Source organism: Danio rerio, chromosome 3 (genome assembly GCF_052040795.2).
Source record: "Danio rerio strain M-AB ecotype USA chromosome 3, GRCz13ab, whole genome shotgun sequence".
NCBI lineage: Eukaryota > Metazoa > Chordata > Actinopteri > Cypriniformes > Danionidae > Danio > Danio rerio.
The window spans coordinates 22,236,368-22,263,316 of NC_141023.1; the positions used below are offsets into that span (position 1 = coordinate 22,236,368).

General features: G+C 38.5%; 1 protein-coding gene across 8 annotated transcripts in view; it reads left to right on the forward strand.

Moving 5' to 3' along the window:
* Nucleotides 1-26,800, forward strand: part of tanc2a (tetratricopeptide repeat, ankyrin repeat and coiled-coil containing 2a) — a 247,990-nt gene extending 221,190 nt beyond the window's left edge. For 3 of the 8 annotated variants that reach the window (XM_087244297.1, XM_087244299.1, XM_087244295.1), the window contains 17 exons: nucleotides 100-269; nucleotides 1,370-1,648; nucleotides 1,768-2,099; nucleotides 2,308-2,416; nucleotides 2,581-2,703; nucleotides 3,603-3,839; nucleotides 3,927-4,112; nucleotides 6,016-6,109; nucleotides 6,195-6,328; nucleotides 6,416-6,539; nucleotides 8,273-8,448; nucleotides 8,540-8,672; nucleotides 11,212-11,241; nucleotides 14,514-14,605; nucleotides 16,734-16,880; nucleotides 19,972-20,072; nucleotides 23,302-26,800. In XM_087244297.1, coding sequence (XP_087100423.1) covers nucleotides 100-269; nucleotides 1,370-1,648; nucleotides 1,768-2,099; nucleotides 2,308-2,416; nucleotides 2,581-2,703; nucleotides 3,603-3,839; nucleotides 3,927-4,112; nucleotides 6,016-6,109; nucleotides 6,195-6,328; nucleotides 6,416-6,539; nucleotides 8,273-8,448; nucleotides 8,540-8,672; nucleotides 11,212-11,241; nucleotides 14,514-14,605; nucleotides 16,734-16,880; nucleotides 19,972-20,072; nucleotides 23,302-25,213 — 4,379 coding nt within the window. In that variant the 3' untranslated portion in view covers nucleotides 25,214-26,800. The remainder of the gene's footprint in view (nucleotides 1-99; nucleotides 270-1,369; nucleotides 1,649-1,767; nucleotides 2,100-2,307; nucleotides 2,417-2,580; nucleotides 2,704-3,602; nucleotides 3,840-3,926; nucleotides 4,113-6,015; nucleotides 6,110-6,194; nucleotides 6,329-6,415; nucleotides 6,540-8,272; nucleotides 8,449-8,539; nucleotides 8,673-11,211; nucleotides 11,242-14,513; nucleotides 14,606-16,733; nucleotides 16,881-19,971; nucleotides 20,073-23,301) is intronic. The other 5 variants (XM_087244298.1, XM_087244300.1, XM_087244296.1 and 2 more) reach the window with 3 other exon arrangements.
* The last annotated feature ends 149 nt before the right edge of the window (nucleotides 26,801-26,949 follow it).

Here is a 26,949-nt window from a genome sequence, read left to right on the forward strand (position 1 = left end):
ATTATGCATGCTCAAATTAGTATACTGATGTTTATGGATTTTGGGTTCATACTTTATATGGATTCTAACATATATCGATGGAACTTGCATTGTTTACAGAGAGGAAGATTGCGTGTGAGGAGAATCTGATCATCTTGATTGACGGGCTGAATGAGGCAGAGTTCCACAAACCGGATTATGGAGAAACCATTGTTTCCTTTCTGTGCAAAACTATTGAGCGGTTTCCTCCCTGGCTAAAACTAGTGGTCACTGTCAGAACAACACTACAGGTCTGTATTCCATCCATCCATCCATCCATCCATCCATTCATCTCAATGCCTTCATCCATTTTTTTCATCCATCTACTTTCCTTCCATCCATCTCTCTATATACTTTTATCTATTAGTGTTCATCCATCCATCCAACCAACCATCTATCCCTCCATTCATTCAGCCACCTTTCTATCCATTCCCACCATCTAACATCCATATTTCCCAATCCATCTATCCTTTTTGCATGTACCTCGTCCTTCCATTCATCTGCCTGTTTTCCTAGCAGTTCTCAATCGCTCCATCTATCTGTTAATTTCCATTCACCTATCTCTCCATTCCTTCATCCATCACCCATTCTTCCTTTGATTTATTTAGCCACCCCTCCACCCATTCCTACTATTCAACTTTCATTTTTCTCATTCTATTTATTTTGGACTATCTACCAATCCATCCGCTCCGTCCATCTCCCCATATTCTATCTCCATTTCTCCATTCCTCTATCTGTCCATTTCAACATTTGTTCCCTCATCCATTGTTATTCTTCCAACTTCCCACCCATTGCCCCTCCACACATTTATCACATTTTTCATCCCATTCCTTCGAATAATTTCTCCATCATTCTACCCACCCAATCCTCCATCCATCTATCCATTTAGTTTACTCTAATGTATTTTTGTTGTTTTTAGTATGTGACTCATCCATTGCAATTTCACCTATCCCTCCATTCCTTCATCCATCTATCTATCAATCTCTCCACCCATCTTTCCGTAGATTTATTCAGCCTCCCCTCCAACCATTCTTACATTTCAACATTCATTTTTCTCATTCTATCTATTTTTGATTATCTACCAATCCATCCATCTTCCCATATTCCACTTCCATTCTACATTTCTCTATCGATCCCTAAATTCGTTCCCTCATCCATTGCTAGTCTTAAATCTTTCCCTCATTCCCTTTATTAAAACCCTTTACCTCCCTTTAACCATTTATGTATCCAACTAATATTTCCCGTATTCCTTCATTTGTCCATCCAACCACTCCATCCATTCCTCCATCAATCCATCTATTTAACTGAAATGTACTCTTTTTTTTATTTTATTTTTTTCTCTTGGCCTTAGGATGTGACTCGTCCATTGCCATTCCACCGTATCTCTCTGGATCGTCTGGAAGAAAGTGATGCAATTGATTCTGACCTGCAAGGCTACATCCTTCACCGGCTTCATGCCAGCCAGGAGATTCAGAACAATGTGGCACTCAATGGCAAGCTGGACAACACAGCCTTCACAAAACTTAGCGCTCATCTCAAGAGTCTGAGCCGGGGCTCCTACCTGTACCTAAAGCTCACGCTGGACCTCATTGAGAAGGGTTACCTTGTGCTCAAAAGCTCTAGCTACAAGGTCAGGGCTCAACAAAGTCAAACATTCATTTTAGATTGGTTCTGTGTTGAAATGGTATATAATGAATAAGCTTCTGGCATATATTTATTTTATTTTGTAACACCAATGTTTTTATTTAGGTGGTTCCAGTGAATCTGGCTGAGGTCTACTTGCTGCAGCTGAACATGCGTTTCCCAACTCAGTCATCATTCGAGCGTGTTCTTCCACTGCTAAACGTGGCTGTAGCTTCTCTGCACCCATTAACCGATGAGCAGGCCTATGGTGCCGTGAACGCTGGTATGATGCGTGGAGCATCCATGGAGTGGGAGGATTTCCAGCAGAGATCTGAGCTTCTGTCGCCATTTCTGGTGAAACGACGTGATGGAACCCGCATGTTCATCCACCCCTCTTTCAGAGAGTGGCTCATCTGGAGAGAGGATGGAGAGAAGACCAAGTTTCTCTGTGACCCCAGGTGAGAATGTTTGTCTGTTGAATATCTCATCAAAATGTTATTTCATGATTTCCTGTTCCACATTTTGTCTTGTTGAATATTGTTTCACACTCCAAAATATGCCACAGTGTAGAAGGAAATTGAAAATGATGAAATGAACATAGGAAATCTTACTAAAGCCTCTTAAATCCCCTACTTATACCTGCATCTTTCCCCCTGGATTCTTTAGGAGTGGCCACACACTGCTTGCATTCTGGTTTTCACGGCAAGACAGCAAGCTTAATCGACAACAGACCCTTGAACTTGGCCACCACATTCTCAAAGCTCACATCTTTAAGGTTAGATCAACAAAACAACCTTTACCTGTTTTTAGCTTTCTTAAACTTTGTATCAAGTTGTGTGCAGCAGTAAACAACTGTTTATCAAAAAATATTACTGGAAATATATTGCCATGTTTGTTTGTTTATTTTGAATTATTAACTGCATTGTCTCTTGAATGCAGGGCTTGAGTAAGAAGGTTGGGGTTTCCTCCTCAGTGCTGCAGGGGTTGTGGGTTTCCTACAGTACAGAAGGACTCTCCACAGCTTTGGCTTCATTGAGAAACCTCTACACTCCTAATGTCAAGGTATTTAAAACCAGATGAGACTTTATTTAAGGATCTCTGTGCAACCTCAAAATGCAAATTAGATGTAAATTTAAATCTTTATCTTTTATAAATGTAATTTGCTTCAGACACCAACATGTGCGTCTTGTGTTTGACCCAAATGGGCTTGAGCAGACAGAATTCCTAAACATTATGAGACATAAAGTTGAAGTGCACTAGCCAGATTTAAACTTTCCTATCTTAAATTATATGCTTGGTTTTAAAATAAACAGTAGAGAAACACAATGTACCTATGCCAGTCCTGATTACAGCACAAGCTCACATCGTTTGGTGTAGTTTTGAGGCTATCAGATTAGAAATGAAAGCCTTCTATGTAACTTGTCTATGAACATGTTGATTATTAATTTTGCTAACTTCTGAGGTAATCCTGAATGAAATTTACCATTCTTCTTTTGCTTTGAAGTGGATTTTGTGAAACACTTTTTAAAGAGTGTACATCGAATTTACAATCGAAATCAGAGTGCATTGTAGGTAAAACATAGTGAATGAATGTAGGAGAGGAAGTCGTTGACTCTGAATTTGAACATCACTTAATATAGTGCACTATATAGTTTGCTTGTTAAGTGTGAAGTCATGCAAATCAGCTTCCAAGTGCTTAATCAAACTCTAAAGGGAGACTCAACGAATTGTAATAATAAACGTTTAAAAAGCGATGTAATACTTTCGAAAATCACAATCGCTATGGCCATAAATTAATATTTTCTTAATTCAAATGAGTAGCGGCTTGGACACAGAAACAGTATTTCATACTTTACCGAACGTATACGTCATGACTTAACAAGCAGATATAGTTGATAGGAAGTAGTTTCGGACTCAGCAATGGTTTTATTTTAGCTCCTCCCTCTTTTCTTTTCCTCCAGGTGTCTCGTCTGCTGATTATGGGTGGAGCTAATGTGAACTACCGCACAGAGGTGTTGAATAATGCACCAATCCTGTGTGTTCATGCTCACCTGGGCTACCTGGAGACTGCAGCTCTGCTGTTGGAGTTTGGGGCCGATGTAGATGGTGTTTCAGAGAGCGGACTCACTCCTCTTGGCTACGCAGCCGCCGCGGGTCACCTGTCCATCGTCACCGCTCTCTGCAGCAAGAAAGCCAAGGTCAGTGATAACCAATAAGAACACGATATAATAGTTATCAGTCACTGAGGCTTCATCTCTGTCTCTCTTCTGTGTGTTTCTGTTCAGGTGGATCATCTGGATAAAAACGGTCAATGTGCACTTGTTCACGCTGCTCTGCGAGGTCATCTGGAGGTGGTGAAGTATTTAGTCCAGTGTGAGTGGAATACAGACGGACAACAAGTTGGATCCTTCAGCAAGAGTCATGCAATACAACAGGCCCTCATTGCAGCAGCTAGTATGGGCTATACTGAGGTGAGTAAATAAAGTTCATCCAATAATGTAAAACTGTTCTTAGTAAACAGACCATCCAAGATGTAGGTGCCTTTTTTCTTTAGTAGATTTAGGTAATGCTTTGGGAAAACGGGTGATTCTTAAAATGCAAGTCAGCAGTTATCAGGTCAAAAAAAGCATACAAAGACAAGTCTAAGTGAATAACTTTGGCTCTAGGACACACTTAAAGGTCTTTTGAATTGAAACAATCAGTCTGTACGTTAAAACTGAACATTATAAATATGGCTTTTATCCAGAGTGTAAAGTACAGATTTGTGGGGGTTTGATCCTTTTAATTAATGCTTGGTGCAAAACGTCGAAACCTTATGAATAGTGCCCAGTGAATAGTGGAAAATAGTTTGCATGTATCTTTATCTTAAATAATGATGAACCTCTGCTGACTGCGCGCACCTCACATAACTAACGAGGCTTTTATACTTGCTGCTTTTGCTGTTGTTATTCTTTAAAACGACAGGGAGCGGTCAAAAAAAACTGACCTTCAGAAGTAGGAAGTTTCCCTTACTACGTCATATCATTAATATCATTCAAGATTTTTTGACTAATAATTTTTAGTATTTTTATTAATTATTTTAATAATTATAATGATTTTTATAACTATTCAAGATTTTTTTAAATACAGATACTTTTTTAGATTTAGCCTGCTCTGGCTAGTTTCTGTCCCATACTTATGCTAAAAAGGCAATAATGGTCCAACATTCCGTACCATTATCAGTTAAACCTAGAAAAGCAGGCTTCAGTTTATTGTAAAGTGATAGGTTCAAATATAAATGATTTGTTCTTTCATTTTAATTTTGTAACTATTAAATTGTTTTAAATTCAAAATTGTAATGTGTACATCAGTGTAAAACCTATGAATGGTGGTAAAACATATTTCTGTAATTGTGCTATGGCCTAGTATGGCTTGAACAACCTTATCTCTCAGGTTTTTCCAAACTGCTGTTGTAATTTCTAGCCAAGAATTATTGATCATCTGGTTATCTGTATGATCACGAATCATAAAGATGTCTGTATAGGCGTACATGTTTCAGACAAAATCTTTTCAAAATGGTTCATATTTAACTCAAATTAAACCTGATGATGTGTGCACTGTTCGCACGAGTCTCAAAAAAAAATCATGTGCCCCGCCAGCTGAAATCATGTCACGCGCACCCAAAGTGAACCTCCGCAAACACAGCGATGACATCACATTCGCTGTGCGCACTCAAGTGAACTAGTGGACACATAGATTATAAACCAGGCTTGAGTAATATAAATGTAAATTTCACTGCCCCTGTGATAGTTCATACCATTGTCAGAATATATTCAGTCGTTTTAATGAAACCAACAGATCCAGCCAAATGATAGACACTGCAAGTCTACAAAGACACTTTTGTAAAATAAGTGTTTGTATCTACAAATAGGCTAAAGGTAAAGTCAAATTAGACTTATAGTGTCTATTTTTAATAGATGCTATCATCCATATCGATGAAAGGATGCAAACTTGTCGCCGTTCGGCAAAATTCGGCATTATATAACAGTAATCTTTCAGTTATAAAAGGTAATCTTTGTGAACTGCATGTGTGTGTTAAAACAGTCCATCAGAGATTAATCCAAATATAATCATTATACCTAAAAACACTGAAAACTTCAATAAGTTCATTGAGTCATGCATTTGTATTACAAAAACTAAAGCTGATAATCAAATAGGCAATGTATAATTGGCACCCTGCTATTAGCTGTAATCCATACAGTCCCAAGTGATTTCTAGTCTACACAAAATTATCCTTTTGAACCAGTTATTTCTAATCACAGGTTCACCAGATCGACTTAACTATCCCCAAATTGTTTAAAGCTTGCTAATAACACTTTTCTTATTCATTAACAGATTGTATCATACCTACTCGACCTGCCTGAGAAAGATGAGGAAGAGGAGGAACGAGCTCAAATAAACAACTTTGATACATTGTGGGGTGAAACAGGTACAACACTACATACTGTATATTCCATTAAATCTGTGAGTGCAGAGATTACTCACTTAGGAGACTATGTCTATCTGTATGTCAGCTCTGACAGCTGCAGCGGGTCGGGGAAAGCTGGATGTTTGTCGTCTTCTACTGGAGCAGGGGGCCGCTGTGGCTCAGCCCAACCGCAGGGGCATCGTGCCGCTCTTCAGCGCTGTTCGGCAGGGACACTGGCAGGTCGGCTCCTCCTACTGCTGCATTTTCACTTTGAAGATTTGCATTTTGCAAATGTTTCAGTCTGAGATGTTGGAATTGCGTTTGCAGATAGTGGACCTGCTGCTAAATCATGGCGCTGATGTCAACATGGCTGATAAACAAGGGCGAACACCTCTAATGATGGCTGCTTCTGAAGGACATTTGGGTACTGCAGAGTTCCTGCTGGCTCAAGGTACCGCTGGTCTGCTCACGCACTAAATTTACTGCTGCACTATCTGTTATGCTATTTTCAGGTTCCTAAGTATGCTTTTGGAGGTCTCCTGAGAAAGATTTACATCCACCTGAGGACAACAAAACACTTCTCTGCTCTGATTGGTCTGATGGCCTAGCCTTTTGGGATTTGTCTGCCACTTATTTAGCATGTTTCAAAATTCTATCAAATTCATATCTGAATTCCAGCTCTTGAGGCTTACTCAGCACTTGTGAACACGGTGATATGAGCAGTATTAATGATGTCAGTTTTATGATAACATATTGAGCCCAAGTTCGCAAATAATACACCAAATAAAGTAGCTGAATAATCCAAACTGTTATAACAAACAGTTTGGATTTGCTTTTGCCACACAAAAAGTCTTCATTAGTCCGTTTCACAATACTGGCCCGTTTCACAATCCTGGTGAATGGCTGTTAAATTACCAAAACAACTTTATTGATAAATTCAAACATTATCAAACATTGGCTGTTTGCACAAGCAATGACATTTGGAATTATTTCAGAAAAACATCATCAAGGGTTTTGCTAGAATTGGTAAACATGAAGGGGCCAGGATTTTTGTTGATAGTTTTATATGTTTCCACATCTTGTACATTATCATACCATCAATATCATCGTCATACTTCTCATTGAGGAAAATTGCAGAAACTAGGGTAATTAATCTGTCAATTTAACGGTAATTTTCCGGAAAAGATTGTATGTGTGAAAGAAGCTACTCACAATAATAAACAAACTCATTTTGTTTTTTGAGAGGGGAGACAGTATCTCCATTTATCTGCACTCTGATCTTTAAAACATTGCAGAAAATTATTTACAAACAGTCAGGGGTGTACATTTAGCATGGCCGGAGGGTACGAGGCTGTAGCTGTGTTCAAATACAAGCAGCGCCAAAACCGAGAGGATGCTCGCTGCAAACCTACTTGGGTGGAGCTCACTTTTAATGAGGGGCAGCCTGTGCTTCAGCTCTTCCTCCTACAAGCTGTTTTAATGCGTACAACTACCCCGCCCCAAACCCATACCCCAGTGACATCACTTGTGGAAGAAGAGCTGGAGCTCATGCTCCCCCTTGCTGGAGTTCAGCTCTGTCAATGTGCCTCTGCAGTGAGTACCACTTGTTAAAACTGTAGGGAAATTTTAAGGTGTGTGACACACAAGTGAGGATGGCAGCAGCAAAAAAAAAAAAGTGCACATAAGAAGCTTTGTTCAACGAAAGGTTATACCAGACTGATATAGTCAGTAAATATTATGTCCATAATATGTCCAGCTAAATGTAAAAGTATATGATCCCTGCCAGTTCTTATAATCTCTCAGAGTAGCATGTCGAATTTCCGTTGAAACAATTTGTCAGAAAAACTACTGTACAGCCTGTGCGTCATTTTTTTTTATTAATACAGATATATGAGATGTTTCGTTTGAACTATGGCAAAAATAAAAGGAACTCCTTCCTTAAACATTGCAGTATTTCATTTAACTTAATAAATTGTATGAAGAGAGAAGTAATTAATAATATATTTTAGTAGCATTAATGTTAGCAATAATTATGCTCCAATTACATAATTAATTGTAGCAACAAAAAAATTTAACATTCTAGAAAACCGTTATAGTGCACACTAGGTGAAAGTAATATCAGAAAAAGCATAATAATAACAAAACTTCTCTGACTTTCTGACTTCTTTGCAACTTCTTCCTCAGGTGCGTCATTGTCTCTAATGGACAAAGAGGGTCTGACAGCGCTGAGCTGGGCCTGTCTTAAAGGACACCTCCCGTTGGTTCGTGCTCTGGTGGAGAGAGGTGCAGCAACAGCCCATGCAGACAAGAGCGGCCGCACTCCACTGGATCTTGCTGCATTTTACGGAGACTCTGAAGTGGTTGGTTTTGTTCTAGTCGACCATCATAGAGTGGATGTTCTCAATTTAAAAGTGTGTTCACCTAAAAATGGGCTGTCTAATATGGTTCCAGGTGCAGTTTCTGGTGGATCACGGTGCGATGATTGAGCATGTGGATTACAGCGGCATGCGTCCACTGGATCGAGCGGTTGGATGCAGGAACACGTCAGTGGTGGTGGCACTGCTCAAGAAGGGTGCAAAAATAGGTAGGCTTAAATGGAAACGGGCCTTCTTACTGAAATTGTTAATGCTAAACCATTATCGGCTTACATGTTTGGGTATTTGCTGAGCTAGGGTTGTAATGCTGTGTTCCATTCAACCCAAAAGTCAGAATCACCAGAATGTTTGTACACAAAAATTCACTGTTTGTTTACTTGTTAAGAAATATATATATATATTATTATTATTTTTTTTTTAATAAGGTATTTACCATATTAGACTTGTAGTGCTGTAATTGGTCCCACTTTATATTAAGTGTCCTTAACTACTATGTAGTTGCATCAAAAAATAAATACAATGTACTTACTGTGTTCATAATGTATTTGAGAACAGTTGTGGTGCTTTTGAGTTGGGATAGGGGTTGGATTATGGACAGGTTTGGTGGTATGGGTAGGTTTAAGGGTGGGTTAAGGTGTAGAGAATGGTCAGCAGTGTATTTACAAATGTAATTACAGAAGTTAGTTACAGATGTAATTACATACAGGTATTTTTTCAAGCATAAGTACACAATAAATACATGTATTTACACAATAAGTACATTGTAACAAACTATTAATTCCTGTGTAAGTACATATTAGTTAAGGTCACTTAATATAAAGTGGGACCCTGTAATTCATTACACTCGGATAGCTGGATTCACTAGCTTACCCTACTTGAAAAAAATGCAATAAAGTGCCACTTTAAACTCATTTATATATATATATATATATATATATATATATATATATATATATATATATATATATATATATATATATATATATATATTTACATAAATTTGGAGCTTGGATGAAAGCAGAGAATAGGTTTAAGTAGTGTTGTTGTTGTTGTTGTTGTTGTCATTATTATTATTATTATTATTATTATAAACTATGATTCTTTTTTATCAGTATTCTATAAATTTTGGGTTAAAATTTTTATATATAAAATATATATTTTTGTAATTATTGTTTGAATATTAACATAAAATGAAGTCAAAACAGTAATATTATGACATACTATTACAAATCATACTATTACAAATTTTCTATTTAAATGAACAAATTTTTGAATATATATATAAAAATATTTCCGCAAATAAATAATTTTTCCAATATTTACGAAAAATAATTTCTTATGTTTCAGAGCTTATTTCTGTGTTTTGGATTAGATAATGTGTCTTATGCCGAGTTCAGACTGCATGATTTTAGCCCTGATTTTGACTCGCCAACAGGTTTTGAGAAATCGCTGACAAATGCATGAAATCACAGGCAAATCGGTGCTCGTGTACGCGAGTGACAATCACACAGTGTGAATTATCAAAGTCACGATCTATGAGAATCGCTGATGAGTCATTTGTATTGAGTATTTGGTATGCTAAATATCTGGAGCTGTCAGCGATCAAATCATGCTGAATGAAAGGTGTTCTGAAAATAACATTGGCGATCACCAACAGCCAACAAAAGAGCAGCATTTACTAGTGCGGGTATCTGCAGGCCTTCTAGAGGTTGGGGAGAAGATAAAAGCGCTCATTTTTAGTTTATTTGGACCCAAGAAATGGAGGAAAATCTAGTGTAAATTTGGCAGGAGCACATGTGTCTGTTTGCGTGTCATCTGAGCAATACCACAACCGCATTCAAAAGGAAATAGGTTGAGGATAAATTGCTAGTTTCTTTCAAAGGTCAGGTGTGCAACTGTGTACATTTTCCACCCCATTTAATGCTTTCTCATTATGCAGTTATTGCCAAAAGATATATGTGACCTCGCGTTGTTTCCATGTCACTTCTTGCTTGTGTTTGGTTGTGAGACGAAGTTTGGACAAAGTTGTCGGCAATTCTTCCTATTGTAAAGTCATACAGTGTGAAAACCCCTGTCGCCGATCCATCTTGCAGTGAAACAAAGAAGCGACAAAACGCTAGCCCAGATAGTCATGCGGTGTGAAAACATCCATGACGTGACTACTTTGAAAATCGTGCAGTCTGAACTCTGCATTACGATCAGTGTTTAAAACAGTCAAGCTGAACAAAACGTTTTTCCAGAATTAATTGGATGAGTACAAAGCTAAAAAGAAGAGTATTTCATTATTTAGATCTACGTTTGAATGGAATGCAGCATTAAAAAAGTCTAAGGATACTCCTTGAAAACTCCATTAGAAACATAAGCAGTACAGGCATGGATTATGTGTCACCTGAAATGAGCTTCACCTTTAGCTGTTTTTCTTTCATAACCCTCCCTGTGACCTCAGTCATCCTGCTCTAACCCTCTACTCATGTGTTCTTGACTGGACTCCACTGATCTGCAGCTGATCAGGACGGTCTTGTTGCTTTTTTGCTAATGTTGCTGCTTGCCACGGCTTCTCACGGCTGATCTTCCTTCTTCCTTTCACCCCTAACCACCATCAATCTCTCTCTGTTTCTCTTCCCTCGCCTCTGACTCTGTCTCGCTCTCCCCGTATCTTGTTTTCATAAACCTTTGCTTACCTGTCCGATACGGATGCCCTTCCCAATAACCTGTCACCCTTTCACTCGTGACCCCTGTCGTAACCAGGATGTCAGACACTCCCTACTCGTGCCCGAGGTAAAACAAAGCTTTGTGCGGGCCATTTGCCATTTTTTGACTGTGTCCCTTCATTCGTTACCTGTGTGGTCCTTTCTCCATTGGTCGGGTCTGATAGTGTGTTTTGGGTGCCTGAATGTGAACGCAGTTTATTGCTATTACTGACTAGGCAAAAATGATGAGATGCTGTGAGCTATAAACATGGGTGGAATTTGTGTTGTTATGGACTGCTGCATAATTCTGATGGTGAAAAATTGACTCATTTGGTTAATTATGTCTGCTTTTTTTCGCTTGCATGGCTGCATGTAGGATGACCGGTGTTGAAATTGTGCATGATGCTGCAGAATGTTTTGGTGGGTGTTCACACAGAATATATTCTTGCACTGTTTTTTACTATTTCTCTTGGTGAACGTGCATTAGGCACCATTGCAGTGACCTGATGTTTTTTGAAGGTGTACCGTGAGTGTTGCATTTTTAATATGCTGTGTCAGGTAAAAGAGAGTTCAAAATTTTTTCAAGAGTGGCTGTTTTATCAGCATCTAGCACCGTTTGTATTGCATTTTTAAAGGGTTTGTTTACTCAAACTTTTAGTTGTTAAAGGTGCAGTATGTAAGTTTGACACCCTGTGGTTGAACTAGGTATTGCATTCCTAAATCAAAACAAAGGCGAGCCTGACTATCGAGCCTAAAGGCTGATTTTGGTTGTGTTCTATATGAAACCAATGGCACATGATAGAAGGAATATTTTCCATATTTAAAAGGAGTTTTTGTTCTACCCAACACCTTAAATTGTTATTTTAGAAATGGTGATATTTGGAAATGGTAAAACAGGATAAACTGCAGTAATCACCTTTAGGTACACCTCATGTGCTTTATTCGGTGTTAAATGCTAACGATGTGAGTTTGAATGCCATTTCAAGCTACATTTATTGCCATACTACTGAAAGCAGTAACAGACAGTTTACCTCAGATCTTAAAAATAAAATAAAAAATTGAAATTGAACTTTAGAATGGTGACTCAGTGCAAACAAACACATATCAGTGATTCATCATGTACATTTAACAATGTTAAAGAGGTTTATTATGTAGGCTATTAGATTATAAACATTACCATTTCGTTGGAGTGCAGTAAGCGCACTATTCTGTGCTTCTGAATGGCTGTATTTAAATTTCTGTTGTGTTTTGTCCGGTGCAAACAGCCAAATTGCTTGTCACTGCATATCTCAACACGTAGCACATTGTTAGGACACAGGGTTACAATGTACCCTGCTCACCTAATGTTTACATTCATAACATTTATATTTTTTGCTAATAATAACCTCGTGTGTGTGAAAGACGTTTTATAATACATAATAGGGGCTCTTTGATAACAGATTAACAGAATTTTAGGGTGAACTAACCCTTTAAATGCTATGTGAAGTTCAAATAGTTTCAGATATCATTTTAAGATTCACATTTTGTTCTATTACATTGTGCTTTTCTAATGCGATTGTGTTGCAATAGTTGGATTTTAATTGCTATATTAATTAGTTGCTATATTAAAAATAAGTTAAACACTCATCTTGAGATGTTGCGGTGCACACCTTTCAGTGTTTGTGGTGCTTTTTGGATATTTTTGGGAGCCTCATATTAATGCCTCATTTTTTAGCAACATTGATGCCTGTCAGTGTTGCTGTGCTTTTTGACGTTTTTTCAGCATCTTGGGCCATTAGCATTGTTTTAAGTTTATTCATTGTCAAGTTAATGGAATTTTAAAAGTTGTCTTGAGAGACCTACATTTTGTGAGTTGTTTTTGCTTTTGAAAAGTGCAGAATGTGACATTTTTCAGTATTTGGGTGCAGCTGCATCTGCCATTAGTTTAACATTTCAAGATGCCGAACACCCACATTATTATTTTTTTGTGTGTTTGTGAACTATCCCACAATCTATTTAAGAAAGCTGTTTTTTTTTTTGTTTTTTTTTTTTTAATTCCGTTAAAATGTACTTAGCACTTTTCTCACTAAGTAAATAATAATAAGCACAATATTACATTCAAATTCACAAGCAGAAGAAATTCAGTTGTTTTGTATGAGGCCTATGCTACAGCACAGGTGTCAAAGCCAGTTCCTATAGAGTCCCCCCCCCCCCCTTTACAATATTATACTTGAGCATATACATTAGTTTAGTCAGTGCTAAAGCTGAATCTGGAGCTAATATAGTGAAATAACTTATAATAATGGTAGCAAAAATCAAGAGAAACAGAAACAAATATTTTCAGTTTTGTTGAAATGTTGTAGTTTGTAATTATTGTAATAATTTTTGCAATATTTTGAAGGAATTTAAATGTATTATCTTTCCATTTCTAAAGATTTTCTGTGACTAAAATATTATTTGAATAAATGCATCTGTTTAATACATCTGTTTTATTTAAATGCACTGATATACATTACCCAAATTTGCTGAGAAATGGAGAAAAATATTCATTTTCAAACTGGGTATATGCTGAGCACTGTACCTGTAGTTTTCAAACAAACCTGAAGGACTCAATTAGTTTGTTCTGGTGCATTTAACTAGGGCTAAAACTAAACTGTGCAGAGCTGCGGCCCCTCCAGGAAGTCTACAGCCATCAAGATGTATGGTGTATAAAATAAAAGATATGGTGTCTATAGTGTGTATATATTCCAATGCAAGAATACATTCTGTGTGAACAGCACCTTTTTCCCCAGTGTTGCTCTCGGTTTGGTTTTTTCGTCAGTTTGGTAACTGATCCTGTGTTCATAAGCAGGTCCTCAACTGCACCTTGCATGAATTGCACTAAATCTCCACCTGCCTGCATACTGCAACTGGCTGCCCATAGCAAAGTCTATAGCTCTAGACCCCTATCAATCTTGTATTCCCGCCATCCCTCTAACGTACATTCAGTCCAAACCAGTAGAACCACATGACCACCCAGAGCTCAAACGTGAAGACTGCAAGTTCACTAACTCTTGTCTTGAACTGTTTTTATATAAACAGATTTCAATTTCAGCAAGGTATAAACAGCCGAGCTGCTCATGATGTGTTTTCTGTTTTATTTCTTTGTGTGCGTCTGTGTGTGTGTGTGTGTGTGTGTGTGTGTGTGTGTGTGTGTATGTGTATCTGTTGCCGTGGCTTTGTGATATCCAGAAGTTGTTTGTAGACATTGGCTCCTTTCAAGCAAGATATCCTGGCAGCCTGCTCGTTTCTTTGTGTCCTTCAGAGATTAGGCAGTTACTTTGTGCCCTATCCGTCTGTGTGTTGACCCTTTGCTTTGCTTCTTTTCTGCTCTTACTGTAGGTCCTGCAACATGGGCAATGGCCACATCCAAACCTGATATTATGATTGTTCTGCTCAGCAAACTCATAGAGGAAGGAGATGGATTCTACAAGGTGAGTGGCTTTTTATGTAGAGTCAGAAAAATGTTAACGTAAGTGTACACTAATTATGACAATACTGCATTTTTTTTTTATTATTAAAGGAGACCCATTATGCCCCTTTTTACAAGATGTAAAAAAGGTCTCTGATGTCCCATGAGTGTGGATGTGAAGTTTCAGCTCAAAATACCATACAGATAATTGTTTATACCTAGGCTTTTAGGCTTTGATACTGATTGTGCTGTTTTGATGGCTATTGCGTTAAATTCAAATGAGATTGTGCCCTTTCAAAAGAGGGCGGAACTACATTTGCATATTCGTTAGCATAGTGGCAGATCCAAAACTGAACTAATGTTGTCTCTCTGAATGTCTTTAGAAGTGGATCATCTGTTCATTTGTGCATCCTAGTTCCACATTTATATTGTCTTTTAGTCACTGACATTATTTTTAGCTGGTGAAAACTCTGGTGGAAAGCTGCTTCTCACTCAGAGCTGTCTATGCTAATGAGGGAGAGATCGTCACTAATGGGTGGGACTTTCCTCCTCTGATAACACTTACAAAGGGAGAATGTGATTTAAATTGTTTCTGCAGCCTGTTTTAGGGAGTATGATTATAAAAAAACTGAATTAATTGTTTTTTACTATTAGAGAGTGGCTATATTTGCACGCTGTTGCCACACAACCCCTTATAAAAGTGATTCTTGCATAATAGATCCCCCTTTAAACATACCATATGTGAAAAAACATTCATGAGGGTACTTAATTTTCCATTTTTGGGAAATAAACTTTGTAAATCATCTTAAAGTTGAATAAATAATCTCTCCATTGATGTATGATTTGTTAGGATAGGACAAAATTTGGCTGTGATACAATTATTGAAAATCTGGAATTTTGAGTGTTCAAAAAATCTAAATACTGAGAAAATTGTATTGAAAGTTGTCTATATGAAGTGCTTAGCAATGCAGGATAATAATAAAAATGAGCTATAATATGTTTACAAAAGGAAATATTAAACTACTTCATGGAATATTATGTTTACATAATATTATAATGGTTTTGGGCAAGGCAAGTTTATTTATATAGCACATTTCATACACAATGGTAATTCAAAGTGCTTTACACAAACAAGAATATAAGAAACAAGAAAATAAAAATGATTGAAAGACTTAAAAATGATTATAACAGATTAAAATGTGTTAAATGGGTTTTAAAGGAATGAAAATAAAAGAAAGACATAATAGTGCGATCTGTTGGACGCAGCACAGTGCTCATTCAGTAAAGGCACAGCTAAACAGATGTGTTTTCAGTCTTGATTTGAACGTGCCTAATGGTGGAGCAGATCTGATCATCTCTGGAAGCTGATTCCAGCAGCAGATGGTGTAGTAGCTGAAGACAGATTTACCCTGCTTTGACTGATCTCTTGGAATTTCTAGTTTATATGATCTTAAAGATCTTAGTGAGCTGTTATGTTTGTATTCAGTGAGCATATCTGTAATGTATTGAGGTCCTAGGCCATTTAGGGACTTATAGACTAGTAATAATACTTTAAAATCTATTCTGAATGTAACTGGCAGCCAGTGTAAAGACTTGAGGACAGGTGTGATGTGCTCTGATTTTCTGCTTCTGGTCAGAATCCTGGTAGCAGTGTTCTGGATGAGCTGCCTGACTGTCTTTTTAGGAAGGCCAGTGAGGAGTCCATTACAGTAATCTACCCTGCTGCTGATAGAACCATGAACAAGTTTCTTTAAGTCCTCACTGGAAACAAAGCGTCTAATTCTTGCAATGTTTTTGAGATGATAGTATGCTAATTTAGTTACTGCTTTGACATGACTACTGAAACTCAGATCTGACTGCAGAATAACACCAAGATTCTTGACCTTATTTTTGTTGTTGTTTGACCCTTAAAGCTAAGGTACGCATTCACCTTGAGAACCCCATTGTTGTTCAAAAATGCAATGACTTTAGTTTTATTTTTATTTTACTGAAGAAAGTTTTGTCACATCCAACTGTTAATTAATGTTTAATTGGCATGAAAGAAAAATCTTTATATTTTTGACCCATGCAATGTATTTTTGACATAAAATCATCAGTGCTTCACATATTGTACAAATCGATTGAAAGGTAAAATTGTGTTGCTGACACAGAAAGGAAAGGTGAAAGAAGCTGCTCAGAGGTACCAGTACGCCCTGAAGAAGTTTCCTCGAGAAGGTTTCACCGAGGATCTGAAGACCTTCCGTGAGCTCAAAGTGTCCCTGCTGCTCAACCTGTCCCGCTGCCGGAGGAAAATGAACGTGAGTCTATAGCGCACTGTTATTTAAAACTCTCCTCCTCCTGTCTATCTTCCCTTACAGTGACATTACAAACAAGCACTAAGATTAACAACATTATTCAAATTTGAGCACTTTTAGTCATTCCTGGCATTAGATTTTAGTTTTTACTGTAGGCGGATGTTTGTTTTTATCTACTTGGTATCTGAGAATATGGTATAAGGCAATTTATCCCTGCCTCCATTGATAATTTAAGAACATTAAAATGTTCAATTCAATGTTCATTTTTCAAATGTCTTTTTGAATATTGTCCATTTAATAATTTGTTAGCATAGAATATTTAATGTGAGGCAGTAATTACGGTATATCTCATTCATGGTAAACGCACTCAAAAATCATATTTGCTGCTCGTTCAAACTACTTACTGAAATTCAGTTGAAACAACACAATTCTTTTGTGTTTATTTGACAACTTTATTGTTTTATGTTCAAACCACTTACATTTATAAAAACTAAGTTAACTTTATTGATTTGTGTTGCGACAACATGATGTAATTTTGTGAAACCCAGCATTTTTTTACAGTACAGGATATTTATACACATTTAAACACATTTATACCCAAGCTGGACTTTACACATTAAATTAAATGTTATCTACCCTTATGTTGGAATATCTAATCAATTCCATGCGGGTTCATTAAAAAAGGTCTGGAGAGGGTTTCCTTCAATGTCAAAAATATTAGTAATTTATTGGATACAAATAAATAATAAGATTCAGAGAATTCTGGTATCCTTAATGCAATGCAATAGTTACATTCAGGAGGTGGGCAACTATTTTTATTTCCTGACTCAAGAATTTATACACCGCTGATATTAACAGGTGGAGTTTAGTGGAATCTGTCACTCCGCACCCATACATGCATCCTCTTTTTCTACAAATTATCTGCACAATATTAAAAGCATAAGACCTCTCAACTGCACATATTCTGTGTTCAGTTTCAGCCCATTTCTGCTCACAGGATGTTTAGCTGCAGAGCTCAAGTGAATTTTAGACAATCAGGCCTTTGCATTTCTATCAGCTTCATCTACTTCTGTAAAAATGCTTCTTTAGTATGCAAGGCATATCACACTCAAGAGAAGCAGTTTAGTTAATATATCACCATTAAGCAATACAAATACAATTGTTTAATAAAAAGAAAAAGAGACAAAAATAATAAAAAATATATTCCTTTTTCAAACATTAAGATGTCACCAATCTATATCTGCTAACCTTAAGCAGTTCAGTACTGTAAATCTGTTTACAAGCACCGATGCAACTACCCCAAAAAACTGCACTCACTTATTCTGTATTTATTGTGTGTTCTTAATTTAATTTAAAACACATTTAAAAAGTTAGTTTACTCACTAATAAACAATTGCTGAACATTTAATTACACTGTCCATAACAAACATGGTGACTTTATCTTTTTTTATACCGTTAATTAAATTAATGGAGATTTCTGCTCAAACCGTGGTCCTTGCTGATTCAGTGAGTGAGTGTATACCAGAACAATCACTGAGGAATATCTTATGAGGTTATCTTGCGCAATCTAATCATTTCAATCTTTCCTTCTTAGACTTTACAGACCTGAAACTTGCCTATAGCACTTATTCATTGTTGCTCTTATAGTTGTGTAAGTTGCTTCCTTGTCCTCATTTGTAAGTCGCTTTGGATAAAAGCGTCTGCTAAATGACTAAATGTAAATGTAAATTTCACTTAATAAGAGCTAAAAATATCATCGGGAATCATGGGTGTTATTTCAGGTGCATCCAAAATCACATAATTCCCTACTGTATAATATGTTAAACACAGTAATGAGTCAGGTTGTATTTCTGAATTCACAGTATTCGAAAAAAAAAGACCTATTTCCAGTTCGATTCTGAAGTGTGCATCAAATAGACATTTACTATCCCATGATACCAAACAAGAAAATTGATGAATGCTAGTGAAGTGACGCAGGTAGGTCATGTAATAATGACAAATGGCGGATTTAGAACATCAGAATTCTTTTCATACTTCTCACATTCACACTATATTGAATATTCTTTTCTATTACTCTGTTCAATTTTCTGTTGATCTATGAAGTAAATGGAAATTGATATGTGCAGATACACTAGTGTACTATGCAATTTCAGATGCAGCTCATGTTTTGCCTGTATACATTTTCAGACTGTCGAACTGCTGTTACATGCATTTTAGGAATCATCATGGACCATGGTTTAAGCTACAAATCTTTAATATCCTACTGAAGAATTTGTACAGTCAAGCCCAAAATGATTCATACCACTGGCAAATTCTGCTTTAAAGTTATTATTTTCACTCTGAAACAACTTGCTGCTTGAATAAAAGTAACTTTAAGTTAAATTTTGCCATTGGTAGGAATAATTTCAGGGTTGGCTGCATATGTATGGATGACATGACTAAAGTAAGCCATCCCTATAAGACCAAAGCAGTTGAAGAGCAAGTACATTCATGCATCAAGGGATATTTTGATCTTTCCATTGTTTTTTATCTTTTATGGCTACATTATTTCTCATTTTGACCTCATCTCCTACTTGAGTTTGGATTTTCAAACCTCCATCCTGTAGATGGAGCAGCCCTCTGGAAAGTTTTCTACACACATGCTGCAGTTTTTCCTCCCATCATACGCTCATCCCTGTTTCAGTTGGATTTGTTGGCTCATCATGAGGTTTTCTGACATTTGCTGGATTGGTTAAAGGTGCTAGGTTTAGTACAGGAAGAGGTTTGAGCTGTCACATTGCATCTTTCCACTGTCCCTGTACAGCATATATCTCCATGTGCGTCTGACCACTTTATACATGTAAACAAGCATTTCCATAATCGTATGTCTGTTTATCATATTTGAACAAAATATGTTGATGTTTGTTTCTTTTTGTACTGATCAGTGTCACATCCTCATATAAATGTGTTCGACATGAGCGTGTGATGTGTGTGAATGATGTAAGAGTCTACAGTATGTGTATCAGTGTTTGTGTGCATGCTCATGTATGCGTGTGTTCCCTCTGACATCATGTACGGCTCAGTGTATGACTGTTGGTCCTGTTGTTGCTTGCAGGACTTTGGGATGGCGGAGGAGTTTGCCTCCAAGGCACTAGAGTTGAAACCCAAATCCTATGAAGCCTATTACGCACGAGCCCGTGCCAAGCGCAGCAGCAGGTAAACTGTAGCAACAAACAGGCAGAACAGCTTTTAAAACACATTCTGTCTCTAGCACAGATAAAGTGCGAGCACAACTGGCTGAATCCGCTTCTATTGGTTGACCTAGCATTACATTAGAGCTTCAAGACAGAAGTCAGCTTAAACCTTTTGACTTCTGTATCATTAGATGTCAACATTCAAGACCTGTTCTTCATACTTCATGTTGTGTTGACCAATCAGATTATTTTTCCTCAGAATCTCTCCATCATTCATATTTTATTACTTTTCCTCTCCCCACTATGTCATTTAGAGTCTTTGTGCCAAGAACACGTTGATCAACTTGCTTTGTTTTAGAAAAGTTAAGCTTGCCAATTACAATGAACGTCTGTCCAATGAACGTCCCAAACAAAACTAACTGAAGCTTGATTGTTTGTTCATTTGAGTCATTCAATGTTTACGCACATTAACTTCAACTGTACTTTTTTAACTAAATCCTTTGGTGTTGAAGTGAAGTTTATTTATAAACTAATTTCGTTCGATCACATGCTTATGATTGCTTGTGGCTGGTCCCGCATTATCCAATTTATGATTCACCAATCAGACGATTCCTAAGCCACTATAAACACACTAAGTTCCATATAACAGCCTTCTTCATTTTGAAGAATCCCCCCTTCCACCCCTACTCCTCCTCCTTTTCTAAATGGCTGACACGGAGGCCCAGTAGTAAGCACTATTGCCTCACAGCAAAAACATCACTGGTTCTAGTCCTTTCCAAGCCAGCCGCATGTCTCTGCGGAGTCTACATGTTCTCCCCGTGCTGACGTGGGTTTCCACTGGGTTCCACGGTTTCCTCCCACCATCCAAAAACATGCAACAAGTTAATTAACTAATCCAAATTGGCTCCATAGACGTGCACCTAGTAAGTAGTTATCTCTTACAAGCAATCACTATCTCTTCATTAGCTACTAAAGCAGGGGAGTTCTTGAGATCTACCTGAGCTCAAACTCCTCTCTCGCCTTGCAAACGGGAGGGAGCCCCGGGCTCGAGGATATTATGAGCTCAGGGCTCTCTCCCAGGACAGCATGCCAAACAAGCTTTATAATCAATCATCAGCTAAGTGTGAACTCTTGAATAATGTATGGAATTTGCCAGGTTTTACTGACTTTCCTTGCAAAAGGTGCTTAATCTTACCAAAAAAATGAAGAAAAAAATTCTTGTAATCATTCTGAATTGTAATTGACAGCAGGCTGCTGCAGATGCTGCTGATAGCCAAGTTAAAAGGGGTCATGACATGGATATTGTTATTGCTTCAATTATTCCAACATGCTCACTCATAATGTTAAAGAATGTTTTTGAATGCTGTATATCAGGTTCAGTACAGCTTACTGCTTCTTTTTTCAACAAAATGTATTTTCATAATTTCTTCATTACACTATGACCCAAGACAAACTACAAAAAAAATAAAAATAAATAAAAATTTTATCCTCTTACATAATCTAGGATGCCGTCAAAAATGAAGTATTCATTTGTTTGTAACACTGGGATCCTGTACAGCAGGCCCGGATTGGCTAATCGGGAGGACCGGGAGAATTCCCGGTGGGCCGGTCCGTTTTTTGGCCGCAAGGGCCGGTTTCCCTAGCTCCAGAATCTGTTGCTCTCAGCAGTCACACTTTTTAAATTAATTTATTTACTTACTTGACTACAGTCTTCTTATTCATTATTTTACCGCAGCTCTGCTCTTTTTATATATAACCAGCCTTCAGGTTAATGATCATATTACTCAGATGAGTCAACCCTCCATATACAACTGTTGTGGTTTTAATTATAGTTTTATTGTTAAGACATATAATACTGTTAGGGTTTTTGAACATTTAAAGTTCTAAAGCAGCTGTTTTCTCAAAAAAAAAAAAAAAAAAAAAGACGTGATAGTGTAATTAGAAACTGAATTGGAAATGACCTTATTTTAATATAATCAGTCGTGAACTGAGGTGGGCCGGTTTAAGGCTTGAAACTCCAGGGCTGAAAAAGAGTCCCACTCCGGCCCTGCTGTACAGAGACACAAAAGTTCCCTTCAAATCAGACACTTTACAGTGAAAGTACTCTTGACGATTAGACTTACCCATTACTTACCCAAAAATTTAGTGCAGCTAGAATAAAAGTATCTGTTGCAAATATTACTCAAAATAGGAGTAAAAAGTAGCCTGTTTAAAAGTACTCAAGGGTAATAAGGTTTGAGTATTAAGATGTGAACAATTTATGCGTTTACATGCAATTTGTGCATACATGTGTAAACGTAACATTCTGTAGTGCATTAGCATTTGTTTAAGGGCATTTGGTGATTTCAGTCCTCATAGAGTAAACATCCATCTTCTCATTAGTGACATGCAGTCTATAAAGACTCTCAATCAGTGCGTATAAGGATTTTAGACATCTTCTTGCACACTTTTAATGCTTCCAAATGGTTTGTTGGATTTATGAGGAGCCAGTGTTTTGCGGTTGTTCAGTATGACGCGATTCACTTTCTATGTGTGATTTAATTGGACAAGAATCACAAGACTGATTCATCTACTTTAGCCAATGCCCAGAGACAGGAAAAAAGTGACTGCAGGTTGAAGGAAAATAGTGGAGTAAAAGTATCACTACTGCACTAAATATGTTCTCAAGGGAAAGTAAAATTACATGTTTAAAACTACTGAGTAAACTTACAATTCCTTAAAAAAAAACTATTTAATTACAGTAATTTGAGCATTTATAATTTGATAACAATTGATAATGAACTGACTCTGACTCTTCAGTTTTTGCTGTTTGTCTGCAGGAGTCACCAACCCTGTTCCTGGGGATCCACCTTCCTGCAGATTTCAGTTGCAAACCTGGCCAAACACACCTGTCTGTAATTATCACGTGCTGCTTCAAGTCCTAATTAATTGGTTTCATGTGTGTTTGATCAGGGTTAGAGCTAAATACTCCAGTAAGGGTGGTCTCCAGGAACAGGGTTGGTGACCCCTGATTTAGAGTAAGCCAGAAACTGTATGCACCTCTAATACAGGTATGTCAAAAAATCAGAGCAAATTTGATTTATCATGCCATGACCCCTTTAACTTAAACTAGATCCAGAATGTTTCATTAGTAATAAATGTTCAGTCTTTTCTAATCACAACATTGGTTAACAAGAATATTTCTTTCTTTTTCTCTTCCTGCTGCCATTTTCCACCTTCCTGCTCTCTTCAATCTGTCTCCCTCATTGTAGGCAATTCCACGCAGCCCTGGAGGACCTGAGTGAAGCTGTTCGTCTGTGTCCCAATAACCGCGAGATCCAGCGCCTGCTGCAACGTGTGGAGGAAGAGTGTCGTCAGGTTGAACAACAACAGGAGCTGGATCCCCCTCCTTCCCCTCCCCGCGAGCAAGCCCCATCCATGGTCCCGCCTCCACCTATGGAGCCCCATATTTCAGACATGGAGCCTGTCCAGGACTTGTTCGAAGAGGATGATGATTACCTTGAGCGGGATTTGGATGGCCTACCGCTAGGTGTTGCTGCTGAGACCCATATTATTCCCTCAGGACTTCCAGTCATTCAGAACATGCCTCCATCTCCAAGCCATCATGAGTCGCCATACTTGGGCCAAACATATGACCTTCGGCCCAGTCCCCCTTCAATGTCTTCTCCTACACGCCAAGGCTACCAATCCACCTCCCCATCGCTCTCGCCAACACACCAGAGCTCCCATTTCCGGCCCAGTCCTCCTCATCAGGCTTCTTACCACTTCAGTCCACCTCCATCTCCACTACGCCGTGGACCACAGTATCGCTCCAGCCCCACATCTGAAGCAGCCGCTATGTACCGTCCCCAGTCTGCCTCGGCAGGACGCTACCAGCAGGATCCGCTTGCAGGACGACCCAAATCCCCTCTGTCCAAGATGAGCAGCCAGCGTTCTTTCCAGTTTTCCCAACAGCCTTCCCAGCCTGCACAACAGAGCCAGTGGTTGCAGCCAGCCAAGGCACAGATCGTCCGCACCAACCAGCCTAGCACCGCGGTACACTCTAGTGCCGTACTGGGTAGCAGCGCTTATAGTCAGATAGCTCACTCGATGAGCGCCCGTTGCCCGGGAGACATGGATGAACTTGGGGATGGAGGATACTCTTCGTCACTTCAACCTCAGGGCAGCCTGAGTGCAGGGGCCTTGTACCAGCGTGCCATCAGTATGGATCCTGGCCTAATGGAGGATGAGCTTCCACAGAGGCCCTCCTCTGCTTACAGGCCCACTCCCGGAGGTGTCCGCTATGGTCAGACTCCACAGATCAGCCGCAGTCAATCCACTGCCTACTATCCAGTCCCGCCTCATGAAATGGAGCGACAGGTGACACTGGGTTCACCAGAGAACCTTCACGCCCACCGACGTCCAGTCAGTGCTAATAGCGCAGAACCTAAACAGCATCCACCAGGTCCCCGGCCCCTCATTCATTCTCACAGTACAGGTCTACGATTCTCTCCATCCACCAACAGTTTGGGGCCGGCTTCTGCCGCTAACCTTGGCCCGGGATTCAGGGCGTCAACTTCAGCACAGCAAATGGAGATCCCTCTAAAGCTTTCTTATGAAAGTGGCTACCATGATGACCTCTCGCCAGTGTCACCTCCTCAAGGCACAGACTTCCGGGTGGTGGGTGGAACATATCCAGGAGAGGCTCTCCGCTCCCGAAACACGCCATTTATGGGCATCATTGACAAGACAGCACGGACTCGCCAGTACCTTCCGCAGCAGCCATCACTTGTATCTTCGTCTTCGAGTTCTCGACCCTGGACCGTTTCCTCTCTGGATACTGTGGTGAACAGTCCAGCCACCTCTCCTAGCAATGTGGGCTATGGGCAGCAGACTGCACCCCTCAGCCACATCGCTTACTACAACCGCACTAACAACGCTCACAATGGACACCTCATGGATGAGGATTTCTATGCCAACCCTCCTGGTGTCACTCGGGACCGGGCAGATGCTATGGGCCGAGTTAGCCAGGTTCCCACTTACCCAGATGTGAAAATGGCACGGACTCTGCCAGTTTCCCAGGCCTACCAGGACAATGAGTTTAGGCAGATGTCTCGAAGTGAAAGGCAAGGTCCGACCTCACCCATTAAACCAAAGAGACCCTTTGTGGAGTCGAACGTGTAAGAGTACAGGATGAGATCGCAAGATTTATTAGAACACTCCTGTGGAATATCTAACATGTTGACCATCTTATCTCTTCATTTTATGTCCCAGGACTTTACGATAGAAAAAAATGGACATGTCAAGGTGAATTCCACTGAATATAGCATGTACTAATCTAGTGCATATTTACTCTAAACAGATTTTGGAGGTTTGAAGACCCATTGGAGTAAAAGTAGGCCTGTGTAACTGCTGTATACCGACCTTCTACTTGTCTTTACCTTCCGGAGAGGGTGGCTGCTCAATACCAGTCAGGGACACATGAGCACGTGGACAAGATGTCCTCTACCCACATCCCCACTCAGACTAGTAATACCCCAAGAGAATGATGCTGTGTCGAAAATGTACCTATAATATTCCAGATCAATATTGCTAAAGCAAAAAAGTAATATTTAACATTTTAAGTTATGTTTGTACAAATATAAATATATATATACATATATAAATTTCAATGCAGTTGTGTTTTTCAGTTTGCCTTTAGTTCCTCATTTAACCTGCGTTCAGCAATGTGAAATATTTTTAGACTTTTTTAAAGGGCATTTTTATTTGTTGTCAACATGTTACAGGGGGGTTCAACCTTTTACGCAATGCAAATATAGGTTAATTATTTCATTTCTGCTCATAGGAAGTAGCATTCGGGTGGTCAGCCATTTAATTTATTTGTTTGTAAGTAGTCACACCACTAAACCAGATATAGTCTTTTCCAAAGAAACCTTTCTCATGGGAAAAAGGCTTAAGGGGGGAAACTTTTCATTTCTGCAGCCTCAGAATCCACATGCTCTCACTCATCATGTTTTGAGAGTTTATTTGTGCACTGAAATATGCCTTCAGACGTTTTCTCTGCTTATTTTTAAACTGCGAGTACTTGCTTTCAAATACGGGAGACCTGACATGATGTCAAAGCCTGTGTCGTGTGTGGACTCAAATACTAATGGTGGGGCAGACACTTTTTTGTATGTATGTTTTGGAAGGATGGCAGCGAGTCAGATTTGCTAACCGGATCTGGCTTTAATAATCAATGTTCAACTGCTGTCAGGAGTGTTTTTGCAGTGTTTATTTCTCTCTTTTGGAAAAAAAAAACTCAGAGTTGACCTGGAATACCGCTTACTGTACAACAGTGTTTGTATTTAAATATCTGTTTCCTTTTGTATGACCAAAATGTACATGGCTGTAAATAATGTGCCTAACTAGAACGCATGCTCTCTGCTAATACACAAACCTGAGTGTGTGTGGTTTTATGTATGAGGGAAGAGATTGGGGCACAATATATTTCCTTGTTTCCATCATTAGACAAAAAAAGAACAGACGATGTTTAGGTTTTGTATGTCATTTGCTTTATATTTCATTTAAGGTGAAAACTGGGCTCGCAAAAGAGGATTCTCTGTAAATTGTCTGTAAATGTGAGCTGTGATGTTTTGCTGAAAGGAAAATCCAAAACGTGAATGAGTTTTTAATCCAGTTACACGATTGTAAACTGTACAATCATCTGTATGTATGAGGGAAATAATGAACTTATTTAAAAAATGAATAACACTTCAAAGAAAATTGAAATAATTTCCCATCGAGTCAGATTTATTTCTCGTTCATTTATTTTGAGTTAAAAACTCGGTGCTTAATCACTGTTATGCTATAAAGCAAGCATTATTAATACACATTTACTGATATCTTATATCAAATAGAAAATATACCCATACAAATAT